General features: G+C 43.8%; 2 protein-coding genes across 2 annotated transcripts; both read right to left on the bottom strand.

Moving 5' to 3' along the window:
• Positions 1-434: 434 nt before the first annotated feature.
• LOC135905019 (uncharacterized) lies at positions 435-9,032 on the bottom strand. The gene is made up of 4 exons (XM_070521033.1): positions 8,862-9,032; positions 6,925-7,719; positions 2,763-2,979; positions 435-559 (listed from the first exon to the last, which is right to left on the bottom strand). The coding sequence occupies exons 1-4, from the start codon at positions 9,030-9,032 to the stop codon at positions 435-437; spliced, it is 1,308 nt and encodes a 435-aa protein (XP_070377134.1).
• A 6,495-nt stretch (positions 9,033-15,527) lies between these two features.
• Positions 15,528-20,282, bottom strand: LOC139047082 (uncharacterized). Its single transcript, XM_070521034.1, has 3 exons — positions 20,119-20,282; positions 19,109-19,599; positions 15,528-15,667 (listed from the first exon to the last, which is right to left on the bottom strand). Exons 1-3 carry the CDS (start codon positions 20,280-20,282, stop codon positions 15,528-15,530), a joined length of 795 nt encoding a protein of 264 aa, XP_070377135.1.
• Positions 20,283-20,522: the final 240 nt, after the last annotated feature.

The raw sequence follows: 20,522 nt of genomic DNA on the forward strand, positions 1-20,522 counted from the left end.
TGCTTCAAATGACGTTGCACTGACAGTGTAGTCGGTCCATGATCGGTTGTGTGTACGGCAGTCTCCTTTTTGGTTTCAGGGCACTATAATATAACGAGCGCAGCGACTGCACGCCTGTTGGTTATAGTTGCTCGGTGCAACTCTTTTATTTGCACCCACGTGGTTCTGGCACACTTGTCCTTCTGTTCACAACAGGTTTCCAAAGGTGCAGGAGGTGTGGATCAATTGTTGGTTGTTTGTAGCGAGTGCTATGTTTTTGGCTTTGGCCATTCCTTAAAGTCTTCGATCATGATAAGACCAGTAGTCAGATGATCTTGTCTGAAGCCCGTCCAGTCTGTTAGCTTGGTGGTTCAGCTTCTTCGACGTGGGAAGGTTGTGTTGCACCATTCGGCTTGCGGGAATCGGCAAGTTAGTGCTTTGCCAAGACGCATGTCTCAATTGATGCTGTTGCCCACTTTTGTAGGGTGTTGCAAATCAGTGATGATGGTGAGTTGATGCTGCTGTATCACATGCCTTTGGTCGTACTTCTGGTGCAGCCCCACACTTTGCAAGCCCCATGCTGCATGCATGGCATGGAACCCACCTGGGATGAGTTGTCCATTACAGCCTGTTAGCTGTTCGTTTTGGCGATCCAGTCGGTTGAAGGAGAGGTGTAGATGTTGAGGACGCTGAGGCTGGGATCACCAGTCTCTAGGCACAATCTCGATGAAAACATGGTTGATGCCATAGTCATTGAAGGTATGGTGGTTCTTAGGTGCTTAGTCATCAGGATGGCCACACATGCTTCTTGGGTTCTGTGCGTGTATGAGGAAGCATAGTGCCTTCTCATACCAAGATTGTGTCAATCACTCTGGTAATGCAGCACGTCATGGTAAGTCTGATGTAATGGTGCTCGTATTCGCAAATTAGCATGTCTTGCAATATTTCATCATTATTTCGTGTCAGGGCTGTGCAGTTTCATGACGCTTGAAGCGAATAAGCAACGGTGGCCATACCTGCCAGTGTGAACAAATGCACTGCTCGGATGACTTGGCATTTAAGTTTTTGTGCCCTCTGTTTCTTGCTGCGAATATGCTAAATGTGTTTATAGGGTTGGGTTAGGTCCAATACAACAATGAGCAAGTCGGCAAGTAAAAGACCTGAGAACAGAAGCTCTTATTTGTTCTATTTCCTTCTAATCTCGCAGCATGAGGCATGAGACACACACACGCCGGAGTGTGCCATATATAAAAGGCGGCGAAGATGACAATGTCTGCTAGAGTGCTCCACCCTTTAGGAGAAGAGCAGTGGTGCTCAAGAGTCGGGCAATGTTGGGAAGAAAACAATGGTGGAAGTTGAGCAGCCCAAGGAACTCACGGAGCTTCTGCAGTGACGTTGGCAAGAAGGCTTCAACTGTCTTTTCTAGCAGTCCAATTCCTTTAGGAGCCACACCGTGTCAGAGAAAATGTCGTGTGCACCAGACACACTTTGCGGGGCTGTTGAGAAAGCTGTATTCTTGGAGCCGAGAAAACAGCAGGTGCAATGGTTGCTATGCTGCTCAGGGCAATAGCCACCAGGAGGTCATCAAGGCATGCGAAGGGGAGTCCCTGGGTTACCTCGCTGATAAACCTCTGGAACGTCTGAGCAGCGTTTCTCACTCCGAACAGCGTGGAGGCATACTTGAAAAGCCCGAGTGGTGTCAAAATTGCAATCTTTGGGATGTCCATTGGCTTGATAGGGATTTTATGGTAGGCCTTCACTAAATCTATCTTGCTGAATATTACCATTCCAGCTAGGTTTGCTGCAATGTAATGAATTTGAGAGACTGGATAGTGATCAGGGAAGGTGCACGCATTGAGCACAGGGTAGTCGCCGCATGGGCGCCAATCCCCTGGGTCACGCTATGGTACCACGTAGAGAGCTTAAGTCCAATAGCTCAATGAAGGACGGATGATACCCAGTTGCAGCATGTTGTTGAATTTTCTCATTGCGATGGCAAGGCGGCCACCAGCGAGGTGTCTGGGTCGGCAGAGTACTGGGGTGCCTGTAGTGACATGATGCACGACATTGTGACATACTTGCAGCTCAACATTAGAAGGTTGTGTCATGGATGGGAAGTCGGAGAGAATTGAGGTGAATGCAGATGATATCTGCGAAACCATTCTAGTGGTTGATATCACAGGTGCGAAGATGCCTTGTATAGACATCCTAGTTGTATCCATGAGTTGACGAGCACAGAGGTCAGAGAATTCATGCCCAATATGGTCATACCTACATCTGCAACAATGAACATGTATTGGAGGGTGTGTCGCAGATCGCTGGCCATATGTGTCGACGAGCAGTTGGCTGGTTGAAGGGGCATGTTTTCTTGCATGCTGGCGATGTAATCGCGTGGCAGGAACGATGCTGACCACTGCACCTGTGTCCATGAGAAATCATTTGGCAATCCTGTCAGTGCTGAAAAACAGGCGGCTTGTTGTACGGCAAGTCACCGACCGTCATCAGTGACTGTGGCATGTTTCTCTGCCAGCTGCAAGAGGAACAGCACTGACGTGCACTGGCACCGAATTTGTTGTGATACCAGCAGTATGTGCTGCAACAAGGGCCAGAATGTGAGCTGCGCCGGGAACAGAATCTGGAACGGCAATCGCAGTCATGCCGACGACGTTCGGGCGAGGACCATAGTGCAGTAATGGTCTTGGCAAGTTTGTCAATCATTTGCTCAAGGCGACACTGCCGATCTTCGAGGTGCAGCCGCTGAACGGTCGTTGTTGCCACAGTACCTCTAGCTGAATAGTCAGTGATGCGGTTGGCCAGCTCTGCAAGATTGTGGAGGGACATGTCTTCTGGTGTGGTGGCCAAGGAAACCACCAGACTATGCGGCGGGCACTCGGGGAACAGTTCACGCAGCAGCAGGCTGTTTGTGGCCAGCCTACAGTCACTGAGAAGCCGCTGCGTACAATTGTCGACGAGCTCTTCGTTGAGAAGCTGCTGGAGGCGCTGCATACAGACATGGACTTGCCTTGCAGCACTGTCGTTTTGAAGTGGTGTCATGGGGTATGTACGCAACATCTTGGAATTCCTCAGCCACCTGTGTAGATAGTGCTGAGACAGCGTGGAGGAACCTCACGTGCTATGAGGTAATACGCCGATGGTCAAAGATGCGCCCCGCCTGAGTAAACCAGGCTGCAGGATTTTGTGGCCATAAAGAGGGCAGGTGAATCTGCACCGCGGTGGGGCCCTCTGCGCTGGTTCATATCTTGTTCGTGGCCTTGCTCATGTTGTCGTGCTCGCCATACAATCATGTCCAGGTCACCACCTTATAGAGACCGAGGTTAGGTCCACTACAACAATGTGCAAGACGGCGAGCGAAAGACCTGAGAACCATTTGGACCAATGGCATTAGCCGAAGAAGCTCATTTTTTTATTCTGCTTCCATTTCCTTCAAATCTCGGAGCACGTCATATATAAATGATGAGGGAGGAAGATGACGATGGCTACTAGATTGTTGTTGAGAATAAGTTAAAAAATTGGCAGTGGCTTAGCTCGGCTATGCCAGGATATAAGTAGCAAAAGCTAAGGCATAGCACGGTTAGCCTTGGGTAATCTTGATTGCAAGTGCAGATTAGACTGGTTGTCTAGCTAGGTTGCGGCGCTTAGCCAGTCGTTCAGTGTGCTGTTCGTCTGTTTCATGGGCGATTCATTTCCTCATCTCATTCCAATGTCGATTCCAGGCCTCCTCCTGCTTATCAGAATTGTCGCCGTCCATACTGCCGCCTCAAGTGTGGTTGCGGCACACGCAAGCTCTCCTTTTCGATCCTCCGACATGTTATCAGGCATGCAACGCAGCTGGCGAAGCGAGCAGAGGTGAACACAACGAGGAACACGGTGTGACGAGGAACCTCTGAGCCTGGCCACGACAAAATCGCAAGTTCGCAGCCAGTAAAGCTTTCGCTTTAAAATGTAGCAAGCAGCACATGTAGAATGCAGCGGCAAAAACTTGACAGCCGCATTATCACAAGGGGCCTTGACTCCACCCTTGCTAACACAGCCCTCGGCACGTTGCAGGAAGTCAGCCGACCAAAACTGGCGTTGTCGACTTAGTGCGATCAGGCTGAAGTCCATTTAAACTATTCTGAACCTCTAAAGCAAGCAGACACCAGCCATTGTAGCCTCCTCATCTGCAGTGGCACCCTTAGTGGCAGTTTTGTGACCACTAGACAAGTATTATCACAAACTGTGCCTCCGGTGACGAACGCATCAATGTCCATAGCCATGCAATTTCACATGTGGAATGTTTTGGTCCACACTCTGCTGCAGCACATGGCGCCGCTTCTTTGGCCGCTTTGGTGAAGGGCCACTTGGTGGTCGTCCCGCTGATACTCGCTTCGAGCCTCTTGTCACTCCTGAACGTCGTCTTGAAGTCGCTGTGGGCTGCACTTTAATACAACGCCCACGCCTTAACTCAAGGCCAAGAGCAGCATCGATAGCCATCATGGCCCCGACACCACGCTTCTGCTCCCGCAGTCTATTTAGCCGTTTAATGGCACTAAGCAGGTGCCTGCTGTACGTTGTGTTGCCTTTATCCTCAGCATGAATTCGCCGCATCTCCTCAATGAGAGATCTCCTCCACTTCAAGGTTGTTGTCCACATCCTGCAACAATCATCAATTTGTTAGAAATTGTAACGAAAATTAGCTTTTCAGTAAATAAAAGGTGAGAATCTCCTGAGGAAGGGTCCTTCAGTATATACTGCAGTATTCTTCCATGAATCCTGAATTTATATTTTGCGGTTAAAATCGGCACCATGATTTAAAGATAAATGGTATTACGCAAATACACATACATTAAAGCAATAAATAGAGCTACTTGTTGCATATTCATGTTTTTTTTACATAGTTAGGATGTAGAAAGAAAGACACTAAATGAAAGCATGAAGCACAAACAACTGTTTACACCTGTTAGTGAACACGTGTATATACATGGTCATAGGCATGGGATATAAGATGCAGCTAGAGCATAACATGCGATAACATATAAGCAGAGACCAACGCCACCTGCTGGTGTCTGTGAACACTACCTTCATTGTTGTGAGCCTGACTGAGGCAGTGCTTATGTACTTGTCTTAAGCACTTTTCAGTGGCCATAAACTTGCAGCAATGCTTAAGGGAGGTGGCTACGTAGGCTATATGAAGTGAGAATCAAAAGAACTAGTACGTAATACAAGTACCATAGCTCTTGTTTAGAAAGGCACATTAAGGGCTAGAATTCACACACAAGACGCCTGCCAAAGGGCAACTGCAGTATCTAGACCTGAATTTAAGGCAACATGAGCACCACACATTGGTTTTAGATGTGAGGACAGGAAGAAATCCTGCACTATGGCTCTTGGCATTCCAAGGTGAAAGCAAGTTGGCTGAGAAACAGTAGGTACCCCAAAATGGTGGTGCAGATTTGCCAAAATATCTTGCTGGAGAAGAGAGAAATTTGTAAAAAGTATGTGGTGTTGCCTGACACACACGTTACATAGGATAGAGAAGACAGTCCAATGTTACGACACTAAAGTGCAGTTTTTCACCCCACAAAAAGAAAATGGGTGACTGCACACACACCAGACGAAAGTGCAAGAGCCTATCAGTTAGAGCATATGCGAAAACAGACTAAACGCGGGAGCTTCGTGGTTTACCAGATTCCACTATCACATGGAAAAGTGCACAGTGCTCAGTGATTAGAACGTAATACTGTGACAACATGGTGGCCGGTAGCTCGTTGCGCCATGGGTGGGTACTGGTGACACTGAAATGATGCATTTTTATGTCACATGGAAGTGAGAATCTTTTTGGTGCATCGTAACTGCATTCGGCCTACTCAGTGATCACCAGTGGCACAAGCACCGATTGCCATGCTGTCTATCGCTGAGCACTGTACACAGAGCAGACTAAGTGATGTGCGAGCCTATGGGAGCGAAAATACACATGCCAACAACAGGTGGCACCCAGCAAATCCGAAGACAGCTGCAAACAGTACAAGTGTTTGCTACTGTTACAAAGAATAAAGGTAGATTCAAGAGCAAAAACAAAGGCAGAGAGAGAAAGCTGGGCTAACTTGAGGTAAAGAAAAAAAAGGACTTTCGTAAGAGAGAGAAAGAAAACGTTATTCAAAGTCCTTGTTGGGCTCAAGGGAAGCGGGGGCCACTGCCTGAGTTATGTTCACAGATACAAAAATATCTGCAGTTTCGGCCTACGACGTCTTTACGTGTTATGCTTCAACTACATGCTATATCACATGCCTATCACCATGCATGCACATATTCTGAGTGCAACACATGCCTGACTTTCATCATCTCTACATATCATCCATTGTACATCTTCCTCATCTGTATATGTCAGCTACACAGCATCTTTGCGAGGCAGCACGAGGTCAGCTGGAATAAAGCGGTTCCTTATAATATATATTTACCAATGGTGATAAACGGTTCCTAGTTTGTGCTTTGTTCTTTCATTTTTTTTCATTTTTGTGCCAAGTATAGTGCATAATGATTATGAGTTGTATGCAGTCAGAGGGCATACTTTTTTGCCAAAGCTACTCTCCTTGGGACATTTCCTATGAAGCTAACGCAATGGTTTACCCTTACTATAAGCCGTGTCACCCGTCACACGTACTGCTTCGTTCCTTCATGAGAATGATACAGTGAAGGCCGAAAATAGCTGTACTGTTCGTTTATATAGACTTTGTCTTGTATAGGTGCATCATAGAAAGTATGCTTACAGTGATTCAGACAGTTATGGCAGTGGAATGCCAGGGGAATTTTCCTGAATGTTACAAACTACAGAAGTAGAATGTCAGATGCTTGAATACTTCACAGTCAGCTAGTTGCATGATTTGGTGCTACTTATTTTTTATACCCGATTTTTTTAATAAGCCGACCATGGAAACTTGCACGCACCTGGCTGTCTTGCTGCTCGAGGCCTGATGCTGACGGACAAACTTCTTGTTGAAGAACAGCTGGGTAGTCTTGTTGCTCTTCATCTTCATTAGGAGCGACAGTTTCATGCTGAAGTTCTGGGCCATGCTGCTCACTTTGCACTTCAATGGGGTCACAGAAGCTGGCAAAAAATTCAATGCCTGGGCACGCATCTCCAAGCGCAAGCCTTCCCAGTTCGTGCCGGTCAGCTATTGTAAGTGCTGGGCAGTTGGGGAAAATGCCGCCAAAGTGCTTGTGCACAAGTGCCTGGTGCTTACAGAAGGCACCTGTGCAACCAGCCGGACATGTACACAGGCCTATGTCTCCACACACATCATACACTTCGCCATTCTCTCCAAAACTTGGTACAGAAAAGCAGTTGTCCCCAAGTGAAATAACTGATGATTCAACTCCTTCTGGTGCCTTCTTTAAGAGACTGTCATAGAGCAGATGGTGTGTGGGGACACGGTTATGTGCGTGCTTCAATATCCTGCTCTTGAAGTAGAGCTCCCACACTTCTGCTATGGACTCCACTAGAGCAACAGCGTTGAAGGCTTTCGTGCGGGAAAGTACAATGTCCTTGAGGATACGAATGGACGCCTCCGCAAAATTATTCGTGTTGTGGCCACGCGTTATCACCTTGTTACGAAACATAAGGACCCACTCTTCTTTCCGGTTTAAAAAGGCTTCCACACGTGAAAAATAAGATGTTTGGGAGCTTTCTCGTAGTTTTATAGTAGCGCTCTCCAGCTTTTCAGGGCTGTCCGCATACATGATCTGAAATAAATCAATGCAACGAGTTATTCAAAGCAGCCATAGTGTTATACATTTCATGTTTTAAAATGCTTAGGGAAAATAAAGATCCAAGTGCACTTTTAGTTAGTGAAGAAACTCCAAGGACACCTAAGCACTTATGAGTTGTCAATGCAAAAGCATTAATATCTATTGAATGCCGCTGTGTGGTCCTTTGAGTAGTGAACTCCTCGCGGGTAAGCTAGCATCTTGAGACGTTTGGCCAACGCTTCCTAGATAGCACAAGGCTAGTGCACTTTGATCTGTGATGTCATGCTACCTTTCCCAACTGCCACAGAATCTTACGGGGATGCTCCTGAGTAAGCCACGGTGATTTTAACATCACCGCTTTTGTCACGCTGGGCTTGACAATGGAAATTTCGGTCCAAGTAGCGTGATGTCTTAAAACATAGTGCACAGGCCCGCTATCATGGAGGTGCTCGTTTAGCCCTGTGGGTAAGACATTCGTCTCCTGAGTGTGGGATCGTAAGTTCGAAACTCACTACCACCTACATATTTCCTTCCAAATTAATTGTTTTTTATACATTCATTTCTTTGTAATTATTAGCGACATAAAGTTAGAATGCAGGTGAGAGCTTGCGCACACAAGGAACGCAGTAAATAACACAGGCTTCTGAGAGTGAATGGGTATGGTGCCATGGCGATGCCCTCTCCCCTCACGCAACGCCTGGTGCACCAGAAGGTGTTCCCTCTCGCCTGTGTTGTTCCGTTGAGGTGCGCAGTCATGTGGCATCACAGCCAATAGGAATTTAGGTGCCGTTTAGCTGCTACAGATGCCCTCTTTTTCGCTTAATGGGCAATTTGATGCTCTTGCGCAAAAAAATACTATGTTAGCACTCCTGTGCCGATAGCTACTTAAGTGGCAGTAGTAACAGACATATTTCAACGAAGCTCCCTATTAGTTGCAGTTCTAAAATGCTGAAACAATTATCCCAGCAGCCAACTTATCAACTGTGATTGTTTACAAATGGTAAAGCTCTGCCCACTCTCAACAGTGAAGCACATAGTACCAAAATCCTAGTACCTAGTAATGTATGAGCACGATAGCAATCACAGCAGGGTATTTTTTCCTGAAGCTTATGTGAAATTGCTTCTGCAGCACAAACCTGCCGGAACGCTGACATCAGACTTCTTCTGTGCTCTTTTGCGACATTGTTGTGAGCTGCCGTGAGCCACCTCCACTCTGCTTGTGCAACGTGAAAGAAACAAAGCAGCTGTGTCCCTTGGGGCCAAACAGCTTGAAGGGCTGCTTTCTCGGCCGCTGAATTATCCGTCATGAAGGCTTGAGGATACTGCAAATGGAGCAACAAAGCATTTAAAACCGCTAAATAAGAATTTGTTGAAGGCATACATGTGAACTTTTAGGTGAAGAACATCTAAGAAATAATGTTTTGTATTGCCTATAGCTTTCATTTGTTTATAGTAACAGATTATGTCCCTGTGTTGTAGTGGTCTTTTTTAACCAGTACACACATAATTACGCACAAGTAGACTTTTATCAAAAATGAAACTGAGGCAAAATGATACTGTAGCGCACCAGTGCCCATGAAACACAGGGCAGTGCAAGATGCCTTGGAGCATCAACTTACTTCCAAAGCAGAATACAAATACTAAAGAACAACTACACGCTGCGTAACTTCACCAAATGTGACAAAAACAGGGCCTCAGGCACATTAAGAAAAGAATAAATCATGCAAAGCATTAAAATATGACATTAACAAAAGTGCTACTCTCGTTGATCCACACATGCTGTTGATAAAGATAATGTATTTCTTACTACAGTGCAGAGCAAATACTGGTGCCCATGCCTAGTATTCAAGCCATTGCAAGCCAAGGTGACACCTGTGGGAGCATTGCACACAATGTTTGCATGCTCCTGCGTTTTGTTCAGTTGTAATCTTATTTTAGTATGGAACTCCACCACCATGATGGTGGAAGCATATAAATTGCATGAAGTATTGCAATGCCCTGAGCCCTGTCTCTACTTTGTCTGCATGCCTTTTTTGTTAGCACTGAGATGGGTGGTTATATACAACCTTTTTACTCTAATTGATGCTGAGTGTATGGATGTTGATGTCTTTTCTATGCTGTGCTGGACATCTTGCATTTATGATATCACAGCACATTTTGTTTTTCTCCCCTTCCCCCCTAAGTGGTGTACCATGTTTCTCACAGGGTACATTTCAAGACTTAAGCAAATCTTGAAATGACTAGCGGGAGTGTAATGTAGGCATTTACCTTCTCAGTGCAATGCATATCTGCCAGAGAAAGCATAATCAAAAGGCTAATATTGTTTATGTGGTTCAACTGTTCTACCACAGAAAGTACATTGCTCAGGTGACCATATTATAACACAACTTGTGAGCATAATGTCTGCAGTGTTATTGTAGGCGAGCTCAGCTTGCATTATATGAACTGTGGATATGGGCAGTTGTCATGATGTGGATGAGATGACTGCACGCATTAAAAACATCAGTGGTAGAAGACGTGAGGGCAGTGGTGAGTGCAGGGTTCTCTTTTATTTGCCATTCTAGTGTCATCCGAGCAACTTTGTGCAAAAATCGTTAACAAGCTTATTCGACTCCACAGCTCGACCTATATAGTTGTGTGTTAGAGACATTAGCATGCTCTAAAGTGCATTTACACAGAATTAAAGGTAAGTGTCTAAACAAATAAGCACAGGTTGCCTTTTTAGCTTTCTTTTTGGTAAAGTGTTTGCACTTCAATGATCATTGGTTTTGATTGTGTCCATTTATCTACATGAACTACAGATCCAATAAACCGAATTGGTTCAGATGTTTGTATTATTCACATGGAATTTTTTAAGCAATGGCAAGAACTAGTAGAAGGAATATTACAGTAAGCTGTTACAGCAGCACGATCATAGTGTTGCGACTACTACGGAGCTACACTACCAGTGTAATCCTATTTTCTGTGAGCACTGGTCATTACCACAGGTTCATTGTTTAACTGAACTTAAATGCTCCTTCATTAAGGATTATAAAAGTAATAGTTATCACTAACCTAACAACAATATTTCCTGTTTCTTTATAGTGAAGCATACAACACCATTTTGAAAGCTCAAGAGAGGCTACGCCTTTGACTCCATATTTTTCAGCTACTTACACGTGGCCCTCCGAAGCAGGTTGGGTAGCTTTCCTTCAGCAGTGTGAATGCAGTGCAGTAGCATTGCGCTGACTGGGCGTTGTGAATAAGCACAGCAACAGGTACTGCACCAGCATTCGTAGCAGCCAGTAGTACTGTGAGTGTGCTGTGTGAGGTATCACAGGATGATGTCGAATCTATGAAGATAATTTCTCTTGCTGCATTCAGCTCCTGTGTACGTCTCATAATTGGGGTCACAACCAAGACCACCCAGAACTGGCCATCCTCTGAACGACCCAGCTTGACATCGAGGCCTGCATTGAGTGAAGAAATGCGAAAACATTTAGGAAGACTTGTATGTAGTAGTATGTAGTATGTTTATTTGGCCATATTATATACAATACAATATGCCCTCGAGGTGAGGCTAAAGGAGGTAGACCAAGCATACCTCCTGACAAGGCCTAAACCCCGATCACACATCATGGAAACGGGGGCCGAATGGACACAGAGAAAAAAACAAAACAATGAGCAAACATGATCACAAGAGAAAATAGTTAATGATAGACAATAATAAATATCCATTAACAATAAACAAAACATTTCATAATATGCACAATCAAAAAAAGAAAACTAAGTATACAGAATTAGCTGAAATTTAACCGGGGGGGGAAAAGAATCGTCAGTTTTTTCTTAAATACAGACACACTATAACTTTCTAAAGCAATCTGAGTAAGAGACTGGTAGGCATTACATAATGTTATAATTTGATAATCGGTTGTTTGTTTACCATAATTTGTTCTGGGTCTTGCAGTAGATAGGGCAACGGAACGTAGACCATACGCAACGTTTCTCGAATTATAAGTATTAGAAAAAGAGTTAAAGTCATGTTTGACTTTATAAAAAATGTGAAGAGCCAAACTAAAATTGTATAAGTGAAAGAAATTGCGAACATGAAATGTTTCGAAAAGATTAGCTTCAACAGATGAACTTGAACTTAATGAACGTAGAGCTCTTTTCTGGAGAGAAAGCAGTTTGTGTGAATCAGTTTTGTTGCATGTACCCCACACTAGGTTGCAGTACACCAGGTGAGACTGAACAAGGGCAAAATATAACTGTTTTTTAATTTGTAGTGGGAGGAGATGTCTAACACGATAAATAACATAAATAGATCTGGCCATTTTTAGTCTAATGTAGTTTATATGATCACTCCAACCCAAATCGCTACGAAAAAACACTCCAAGGAGCCGGCAACTATGAACTTGCTCGATGTTTAAGTGATTAAAAAGTAGTTTGATGTGATGATCTAATGGTTTGTTTTTTGGATGGAAGAGCATAAACTTTGTTTTGTTTACGTTTAATTGAAGTTGATTAACATAGAGCCAAACCGCTAACTCCTCAAGCCAGGTATTACATTGGTGTTCAAGTACTTGGAGACTGGAGCCGGAAAAAAAGACATTAGTATCGTCGGCATACATCAGGATATTAGGAGTTAATGGAATGTTTACAATGTCATTAATATAGAGAATAAATAAAAGTGGTCCCAGAATTGAACCCTGAGGGACACCGAATTTTATCATACCAAAACTGGATTTTACATCATGAATCTGAGTGTACTGTATCCGTGCAGTTAGATAACTTTCCAATAGTGAATTTGCCACTCCACGGATCCCGTAAGTTTTTAATTTGTGGAGCAGTATTGTATGTTGCACAGAATCGAAAGCTTTGCGCAGGTCGAGAAAAATTCCAACAGAAAAAAGCTTAGTTTCAAAATTGTTAATTATAGAGTTTTTAATATCTAACAGAGCAGATTCTGTTGATTTACCGGCCTGAAAGCCATACTGTTGGGGGCAAATAAGATGTTTAGCTTGTAAGAAATTCTTTAGGCGCCTATGGAGTATACGCTCAGCTAACTTCGAAAACAGAGGCAATACCGAAATAGGACGGTAATTATTTGGGTCATTTTTGTTGCCTCCTTTGAATAAAACGGTAACGCGCGCGACTTTTAATTTGCTAGGGAATACACCAGAAAGAAGCATTCTGTTACAAATATGCGTAAGAGGGCCAGCAATAATATTTACAGCACATTTGATAGGAAAAGCAGCAACTTCGTCATCTCCAGGTGAGCAGGTGTTCCTGAATGAATTAATGATAGAAATAACTTCATCCACTGAAGTAGGGGACAAAAATATAGATTCAGTAGTGCAAGAGGGTAAGTATGAGTCAACAGACCGAGTTGAATGACAGCTAGCAGAGGGTCGGTATGCTCCGGCAACTAAAAAGTGTTCATTCAGCATATTGGCAAGTGAAACTCCAGCATAATTCACCCCATTGACTTTCAGCTCAGAGGGAAGACAATTCTGCCTGTTCCCTATAATAACGTTAATACCCTGCCAAAGTAATTTAGGATTGTGTAAGATTGACGAAAACTTATTTATATAGAAAAAAGATTTAGCTTTCTTTAGATCTGAGTTTAATTTATTTCGAAACTTCTTAAACTTAGCTAAATCATCCGGGCATCGCGTTTCTAAAAAACGAGAGAACATTTTGTTCTTTTCTTTAATTTGTTTCAAAAGTGCCCCTGTCATCCATTCTTTTCTAGCCTTTCTATGTTTTTTTATAGTTTGAGTTGGGAACGCAGCGTAATAGCATTCAAGCAGCTTCTGAATAAATATATCATAAGCACGGGACGAGTCATTTTCACCATATACATCTACCCAATTAATTGTCGACAACAAGTGACAAAATCTGGAGATGCTCTTTTCATCATTAACTCTACGAGCGTGAACGCGTTTATTCAATTTGGTCGTATCAGGAAAAAGTGAAAAGAAAGGTAAGTGATCACTAATTCCAGAAGAAAAAACACCGGATATGCAACTCTGAGGTGGGAAATTAGTGAAGCACAAATCAATTAATGTTTCAGAGTGCAAGGATATGCGAGTAGGCAATTTAATAGTATTGTCACAACCATTAGACAGCATTATTTCATTTAAGTTAATCTTCAGAGCGTTATCCTCCAAAAAGTTAATATTGAAGTCACCTAGTACAATGATACGCCAGTTGTTTTGGTTAGCGAACTTCAGAAAACAATCAATGAAGCGAAAAAAATTGTCAGAATTTCCTTGAGGGGGGCGATACACAACCATAACAGTAACTCTATGAAAAGCAATGCAAACAGTTTCAAAATCAGTACAAACAATTGAATAATCCGACAAGACCTCAAAGCACAAATAATTTTGCACATATAAAGATACACCACCACCACGCTTTCCATCTCGAAATACTGAAATGGGCTTGTAACCAGCAAACTCGCTGACATCTGCATTTGAGGTAAACCATGTTTCAGTGAAAGCAATAAGGTCAAAATTAAAGTTCAGTTTAGTTAATTCAGCTTCTACTTCTTCCGATTTATTTTTTAGGCTTTGACAGTTCAAGTGGTAAAGAGATAGTGTGTTGCGAGGATTGTAAGCACCATCCTTTAGAAAGTCGGTGAATGACTTGGCAGTAAAATAAGCCATTTTTGAGCAGGTGTACTACGCAGTCTCGCAGCAACAGTGATTAAACCATCTTATCAATGTCCTCCTCACAAGCGATCCTGATGGCTCGTGCACCAGGTTGCTTTCGAGCGTAGATCTTTCCTTCCTTTGACCAGACGAAAGCGTACTTCATTTCCTTAGCCTTCATTTTAGCGAGCCACAGTAAATTCCTGCTAGAAGCCGTCAGGTTATCAAAGAATCGAATGTCATCTTCGCATTTCTTGCGCTTTGAAATCAAGTCTGATTTTGTGGATCGGTTGGCAAAACGGATCAAAACCACAGGCACCTTGTCTGGTTGAGATGGAAGGCGGTGTAGCCCTTCAATGTCATTTGCTACAAGTGTGGGCAAGTCAAGCTTTACAGCAAGGCCGTTTACTTTGCTCAGTAAATCTTCACCATCTGTCACAGGCATTCCATGTATTTCCATGTTTTGCCGCCTACTGTACTGGCTCAGGTCGTTCAATTCCTGACGCAGTTTTCGAAATTGCTGACCGTCCTGGTTTGCCTCAATGTCGTCAACTCTCTTACGCAGGAGCTCGATTTCCTTGTCATGCCTATTAGACACTTCGAGCAATTTGTCATACGTGTCAGACATATGTTGTACAGACTTTTCAATGCTTGAAACGGTTTCCTTCAAAGATGTCAGATCATCCACTTTGGCCGTGAGATTTGCCAATGACTTACTAATCCCAGCAAGCCGTTTGCATAGGACAGCAGAAGATGCATCACTGCTGCTATCCTGACTGCGAGACGCCGAAGACCGACATGTCAAGCATTTCAAGACTTTTCTTAATTCGGCATTTTTTGCTTTAAAACTCCGCTCCCCAACCCCTGCACACTTCCCTATATGAAACCTTTGACAGCAATCTGCACAAGTCATAAATTCTTCACCATCTATAATGTCTTCGTAGCATGCAGAACAAGGATCAAAATTTTCAGATGACATTGCAAGCAAGACACTAGACCATGGGCAGCAGTGGCAGCAGTGGCGGCAGCATGCACTGGCAGCTTAACAACAGTAAGAAAAGACAACTAACCTGCAAAATTCAAAACAGTTGTTTGAGCACTCTTGTGCAGCAACGTGCCACCGCCACCGCTGCCGATGTGTGAAGGCTCTCGACGACTTGCGCAGCTTTATATCCAGAAGGAAGGGGGCGTATCTTCACGTGATGACAGCACGTAGTCAGCCACACACGGTGCGTCAACGAAGCCAGCAGAATGAAGATCGCGCTTGATACGGAAATTCTTCTTGCAGACAGACAGCAGCGAAGGAACTGCAAAATTCAAAACAGTTGTTTGAGCACTCTTGTGCAGCAACGTGCCACCGCCACCGCTGCCGATGTGTGAAGGCTCTCGACGACTTGCGCAGATTTATATCCAGAAGGAAGGGGGCGTATCTTCACGTGATGACAGCACGTAGTCAGCCACACACGGTGCGTCAACGAAGCCAGCAGAATGCAGATCGCGCTTGATACGGAAATTCTTCTTGCAGACAGACAGCAGCGAAGGAACTGCAAAATTCAAAACAGTTGTTTGAGCACTCTTGTGCAGCAACGTGCCACCGCCACCGCTGCCGAGGTGACTTTTGATGAAAAAACAACTAACATGGTCTGTCCACCAAACTAAAATGTGACTAAGAGCATACATAGACCTGTTATGTGCAGAACGGTTCGCAATTAATTTCTGAACTGAGGTGACCACAGGAACTTGAACTAAAAAGCTGCATAAGTTTGTGTGTGTAAAATAGAACAAGACAGCAATGTCACACATATGCTAACTCCTAACAAAACCAGCAAATGAAACCCACTTTCATGACTAAATTCATGGATACAAAGTGCTCAATTTATTGGTTGTGAACAGGAATCATTAATGCAGCAGACTTTCATGACAGTTGACAGCTGCATTGGTGTTTCTTCTGTTTATTTTATGTGCCTGTGAGAACTGGGCACCATGGTGATAAGCTGAAGGCAGCATAAAACTTAATAAATATGATGACAAGTACAACGAAAATTTCAATGTTCTAATTAAGTTCTGAAATTGTGTGCCACTGTCTAATAAGCTCGCAACATTGTTGTTACTAGTGTTGTAAAAAAAATGTTCACTAGGTGGCAAAGCAGTGTAGCTGAACAAACATCATTACTGTCCCTTTGTAAACATGGCCACCTCACCTGAGGTGGCTCGAAATGGTACTTTGAGACACGTAACAAAACAACCTTCTGCTATAATTTTCGACAAGTGAAGTAAAGCATATTAAACATCATTGGAGAATGTAAGTTACGTATGTGTAATGCATTCTTGTTACATCAGCAAGGTGAAATGTAGCAGAGAAGTTACAAATGGTGGGACATCTGTGAAAAACTCCTCACCTAGGTCAATGACCTCAAGTGTTTAACGCCAGTAGCTATTGCAGCTGTCAAAACGATACCAAAGACAGATCGCCAGGTAACTGTGGATTGAAGTCCTGGATCACCCAATCACACTTTATGACATGCTCCAGCTTTGGAAAGTGTAAGCAAGACAGGTACCATGGCAGTTTATAGAATAGCTTAAGCAGAGAGTTTAACAACTATTTTACCATGGCATAAAAACAAAGGGACACAGCTGCTGACCGCAAGTGTCATTTTTCAATGTGACAGTCTTCGTCCTCATATTACCTGTGCAACAGTTGGAAACATTAATGACCCCCAAATAGAGTGTGCCAGTTTCTCCAAGGGCACCAGACCAGACTGCGAGTCTCCCCAGTGCCTCTGAAGAAGGTACATCAAGCGGTTCATGACTATTTTTGTAGCCAATGCAGATTCTTCTTTCGCTGACATTTAGGCACTTTGAACGTGTTTTAAGAAGGGTGCTGATTGTGGGGAACATTACGGAGCAAGTTTTCTTAAACGCATTCTCAATCACATAATATATTCAGTAGAAACATTTGCTTACATTTCAGTGGCCTTCATACTTAGTTATTTGGTAAGGGGTGCATTACCCTAAGGACACAGTGTCAAACTAACCACATATGTCTTATGGCAGATATCATGGCATTATTTTTCAAGATACATACAATGTTAGGTAGCACCAAATCCACAGAACAAACACAGTAAAAACACCTGTCTGCAGCACTGCTGGGTGCCACTCTATTGAACTCTGCCCATTCGGCTGTTTTTGGTTAAAATGTGTCACGCTGTGCTATGTACTAGCCCACATACAGCACCAAATGCTAGATGTACAGTATTGACAAGTAACAAAACAACCAGCCAGAGGGAGTTCTGTCTGTGACCAAGTAACTTGAGGTAGGGCTCCCACAGAGGCCATCATAAGCAAGCCATGCGGGCACCGAAAGTTAGTTTGCGCTTTGAAAACAAGTTATAGGATGTGCTACTTGTGTGCCGTGACACAGTGCATTTACCAAGTTTCATTGTGCTTTAAATACAGTGCATGCCATTGTTCCCAAGCATTTACAACAATTTGGTAATTTTCACTGCACATGTGTTTGAAGTAAATACAACAGAGGAAGAGAGACAGCACATCAAGTTGAGTGCAAACTAGCCCAGTTTTCCCTTTTTCTAAAGCCATACGTCACTCCGAAACCCCATAAACAGGCAAACATATACTGCCATAGCTAGCATATATTTAACATACAAACACGCTGGTTAAAGCGGTGACACAATTTTCAGTCAGACATTGAACTGGTATTTTTTTAATATAACCGCTATTGACAAAATTTTTGAATCTGACACCCAGGTTAGTACATGGATTAGAATTGATGCAAGAAGAATAAGCATGTTCACTTTTTCCGGTGCCGACTTTCCCTTCGTCAAGTATCACACAGTGATGTTGCAGTTGTATGCAGTTTTTACGTATTATCTTTCCATGGCATATTGTTACAGTACCCTCAGGCTTCAGTGGGGACATGATGGCCCTTTGCAAAAGACAACAAAGCTGTTTTGCTGGTTCGCACTTCCCGCTTACCATCTTTGCTAGTGCTGCATGTTGCCTAGAGTTTATAGATAGTGGAAATATTTGGTTGCTTCCTCCTTGTAACAATATTAAATATGTCCCATCTTCCCTTCATTAATCACTTCTCCATGTTGCAGGTTTCTACAGATTTGTCTCATCAAACATTTGACATTCCTTTGAGTTGTTCACCGGATGGATGGATGGATGTTATGAGCGTCCCCTTTGGAACGGGGCGGTGGCTTGCGCCACCAAGCTCTTGCTACTATGCTGTCTAATATCCTACCTAGGTTAACCAATGAAAAAAAAACACTATGAAGACATCACCCTGCCATCTACTAGCCACCTGGTTAGCTTACATGGTAGAGCAGTTCAGTTGTCCCAGAAAGACAGTGGCCTATGGTTCGGGTCCCGGACCAGGTCATATTCTTTTTCATCTGCAAAGCTTTTCTTTCGAAGAACATGTACTGGTTTCTTTTGTAGAAATTTGCGACGGTTGGGTGTACATCTCATTTTCCCTTCGCTAATTATATAGAACTATTTAAAATCTTAGATGCAAAATCTCCATTGACTCAGAACACACACTGTCCAATGTCTTCATGGCATTCCCTATCTGTTCCCAGTGTTCAAACCACATTGTCTGGCACTGACACGACCTTATGGAAATTAAAAAAAAAATCTGTTGTAATTGAAGTCCCACAAAAGCATTAAGTGCAAATGACTTTCTGGTGCCCTAGCTCGGTAGTGCAGTATTTTAATTGTATGCTCACCTTGTTTGGCATACAGTGGCATCTTCTGTGTGATTTTCAGGAGTGGGTCAATGTTTCTCCCGAAGTTCTCGTCGCGCCAGAGCTTGTGCCAGTAATATATCGCTGCAGGCACTGGGTTGACTGCTGAGTTGGCAACGAGGAGGTACCCATTCTCCTGCACCACCAGTTTGCTTTCATGAAGCCTGATGGCTTCAGCTGGGGACATGCCGTTGTCAAAATACTCCAGAAAGGTTTGCTTAGTTTGGGATGTTGGCGTTAGATGACGAAGGGCCTCCGCAGCTGTTGTGCTGTGACTGTGGCCGTTATGGTGCAGCAGTTTTATAATCGCTGGCAGTGGCTTCTCGCCATGCAGGAAGGCATCATTTCTTCGTGTGTTCTTGTTGACCTTTTTTATCTTAATGTCTATCTTGGCAGGGCACTGCAATGCAGGCTTCCCCAATGACCTGCTGCGCTTGCATTCCTTGCAGCGCCATATTTTATGGAACACCATCCTGCAAAAAGTAAAAGTAAGCACTACTTCAGTGACATGAAATATGAAAAAAGCAACTTTATCACCTCCCACATATGCTACCTCCCAATGGCTTGGTTCAAAGAAGGGCTATACGCCTGTCAAGAGGGCACTCGCGAGTACCTCTACACAATAACTTTCAAGTGCGACTGACTCTACGAAATTCGCCAATATCGCGCTCGTAATCTTAGCTCCGGGTCGATGCCAAGCGCAGTCGACCTGCTTATGTGACATGAGCGCTGTCGTACATCACGGGAGATGCCACTCCTAATGTAAATCCACTGGCGGTTATTCTTACGTCGCTAGTTTGCTTTCCTGTTCTTGCGCTCCCAATCGCTCACGTGGCGCAGCATCATGTACTTGAAGGAGCCTGTTATGATCTTCATTCATACTAGAAGTTTTAGTATATTCCGTATCCGAAAACGCGCCACTTTTACCGAAACATTCGTGTTCTACAAAAAAAAAATACTTTGTTCGAATTTTAATGGAGAATTTGCATTACCTTTGACACCTTGCTGTTGGCTGGACGAAATGTACAACCCACGACGTGTTCGTCTTGAAGCCGTAGCCTTCCACCCAGCGACAAGCGTCATCTTCATTCGCGATGTTGGAACGAAGGACTTCAACATCAGTGGACGAATTGATATCGTCCTTCACGCATTCCATCGCGAAGTGTGTCGACGTCCGACAATCACTGTCCGCTGCGGTCATAGCGCGGCTGGCAAAACCAGCGTGGCGTAAAAAAAAGGAAAAACACTCCGGACACTAGTCGCAGAACAACGTTGGCACAACCGTCAAAAACGAAACTGACTCCAGCCTGGCAGAACAATCCTGAGACAGGCGTCAAAAACGCAACTCTCTGGAGAAAAGCAGACCCGAACACCTAGTCAGCACGTGTTAAAGGGC

Source organism: Dermacentor albipictus, chromosome 6 (assembly GCF_038994185.2).
Source record: "Dermacentor albipictus isolate Rhodes 1998 colony chromosome 6, USDA_Dalb.pri_finalv2, whole genome shotgun sequence".
NCBI lineage: Eukaryota > Metazoa > Arthropoda > Arachnida > Ixodida > Ixodidae > Dermacentor > Dermacentor albipictus.

What these genes read in the sequence shown, in the direction of transcription:
- LOC135905019 (XM_070521033.1), bottom strand. Translation starts at nt 9,032, where the DNA reads ATGACGGATAATTCAGCGGCCGAGAAAGCAGCCCTTCAAGCTGTTTGG. An exon ending in TCGAGCAGCAAGACAGCCAG is followed by an intron (nt 2,980 to 6,924) that starts GTGCGTGCAAGT and finishes GTCTGTATGCAG; the next exon opens with CGCCTCCAGCAGCTTCTCAA. An exon ending in CACTGACTATTCAGCTAGAG is followed by an intron (nt 560 to 2,762) that starts GTACTGTGGCAA and finishes CCATGCATGCAG; the next exon opens with CATGGGGCTTGCAAAGTGTG.
- LOC139047082 (XM_070521034.1), bottom strand. Translation starts at nt 20,282, where the DNA reads ATGGAATGCGTGAAGGACGATATCAATTCGTCCACTGATGTTGAAGTC. An exon ending in CCAACAGCAAGGTGTCAAAG is followed by an intron (nt 19,600 to 20,118) that starts GTAATGCAAATT and finishes TACTTTTTGCAG; the next exon opens with GATGGTGTTCCATAAAATAT. An exon ending in GCCACTGTATGCCAAACAAG is followed by an intron (nt 15,668 to 19,108) that starts GTGAGCATACAA and finishes TGAATTTTGCAG; the next exon opens with TTCCTTCGCTGCTGTCTGTC.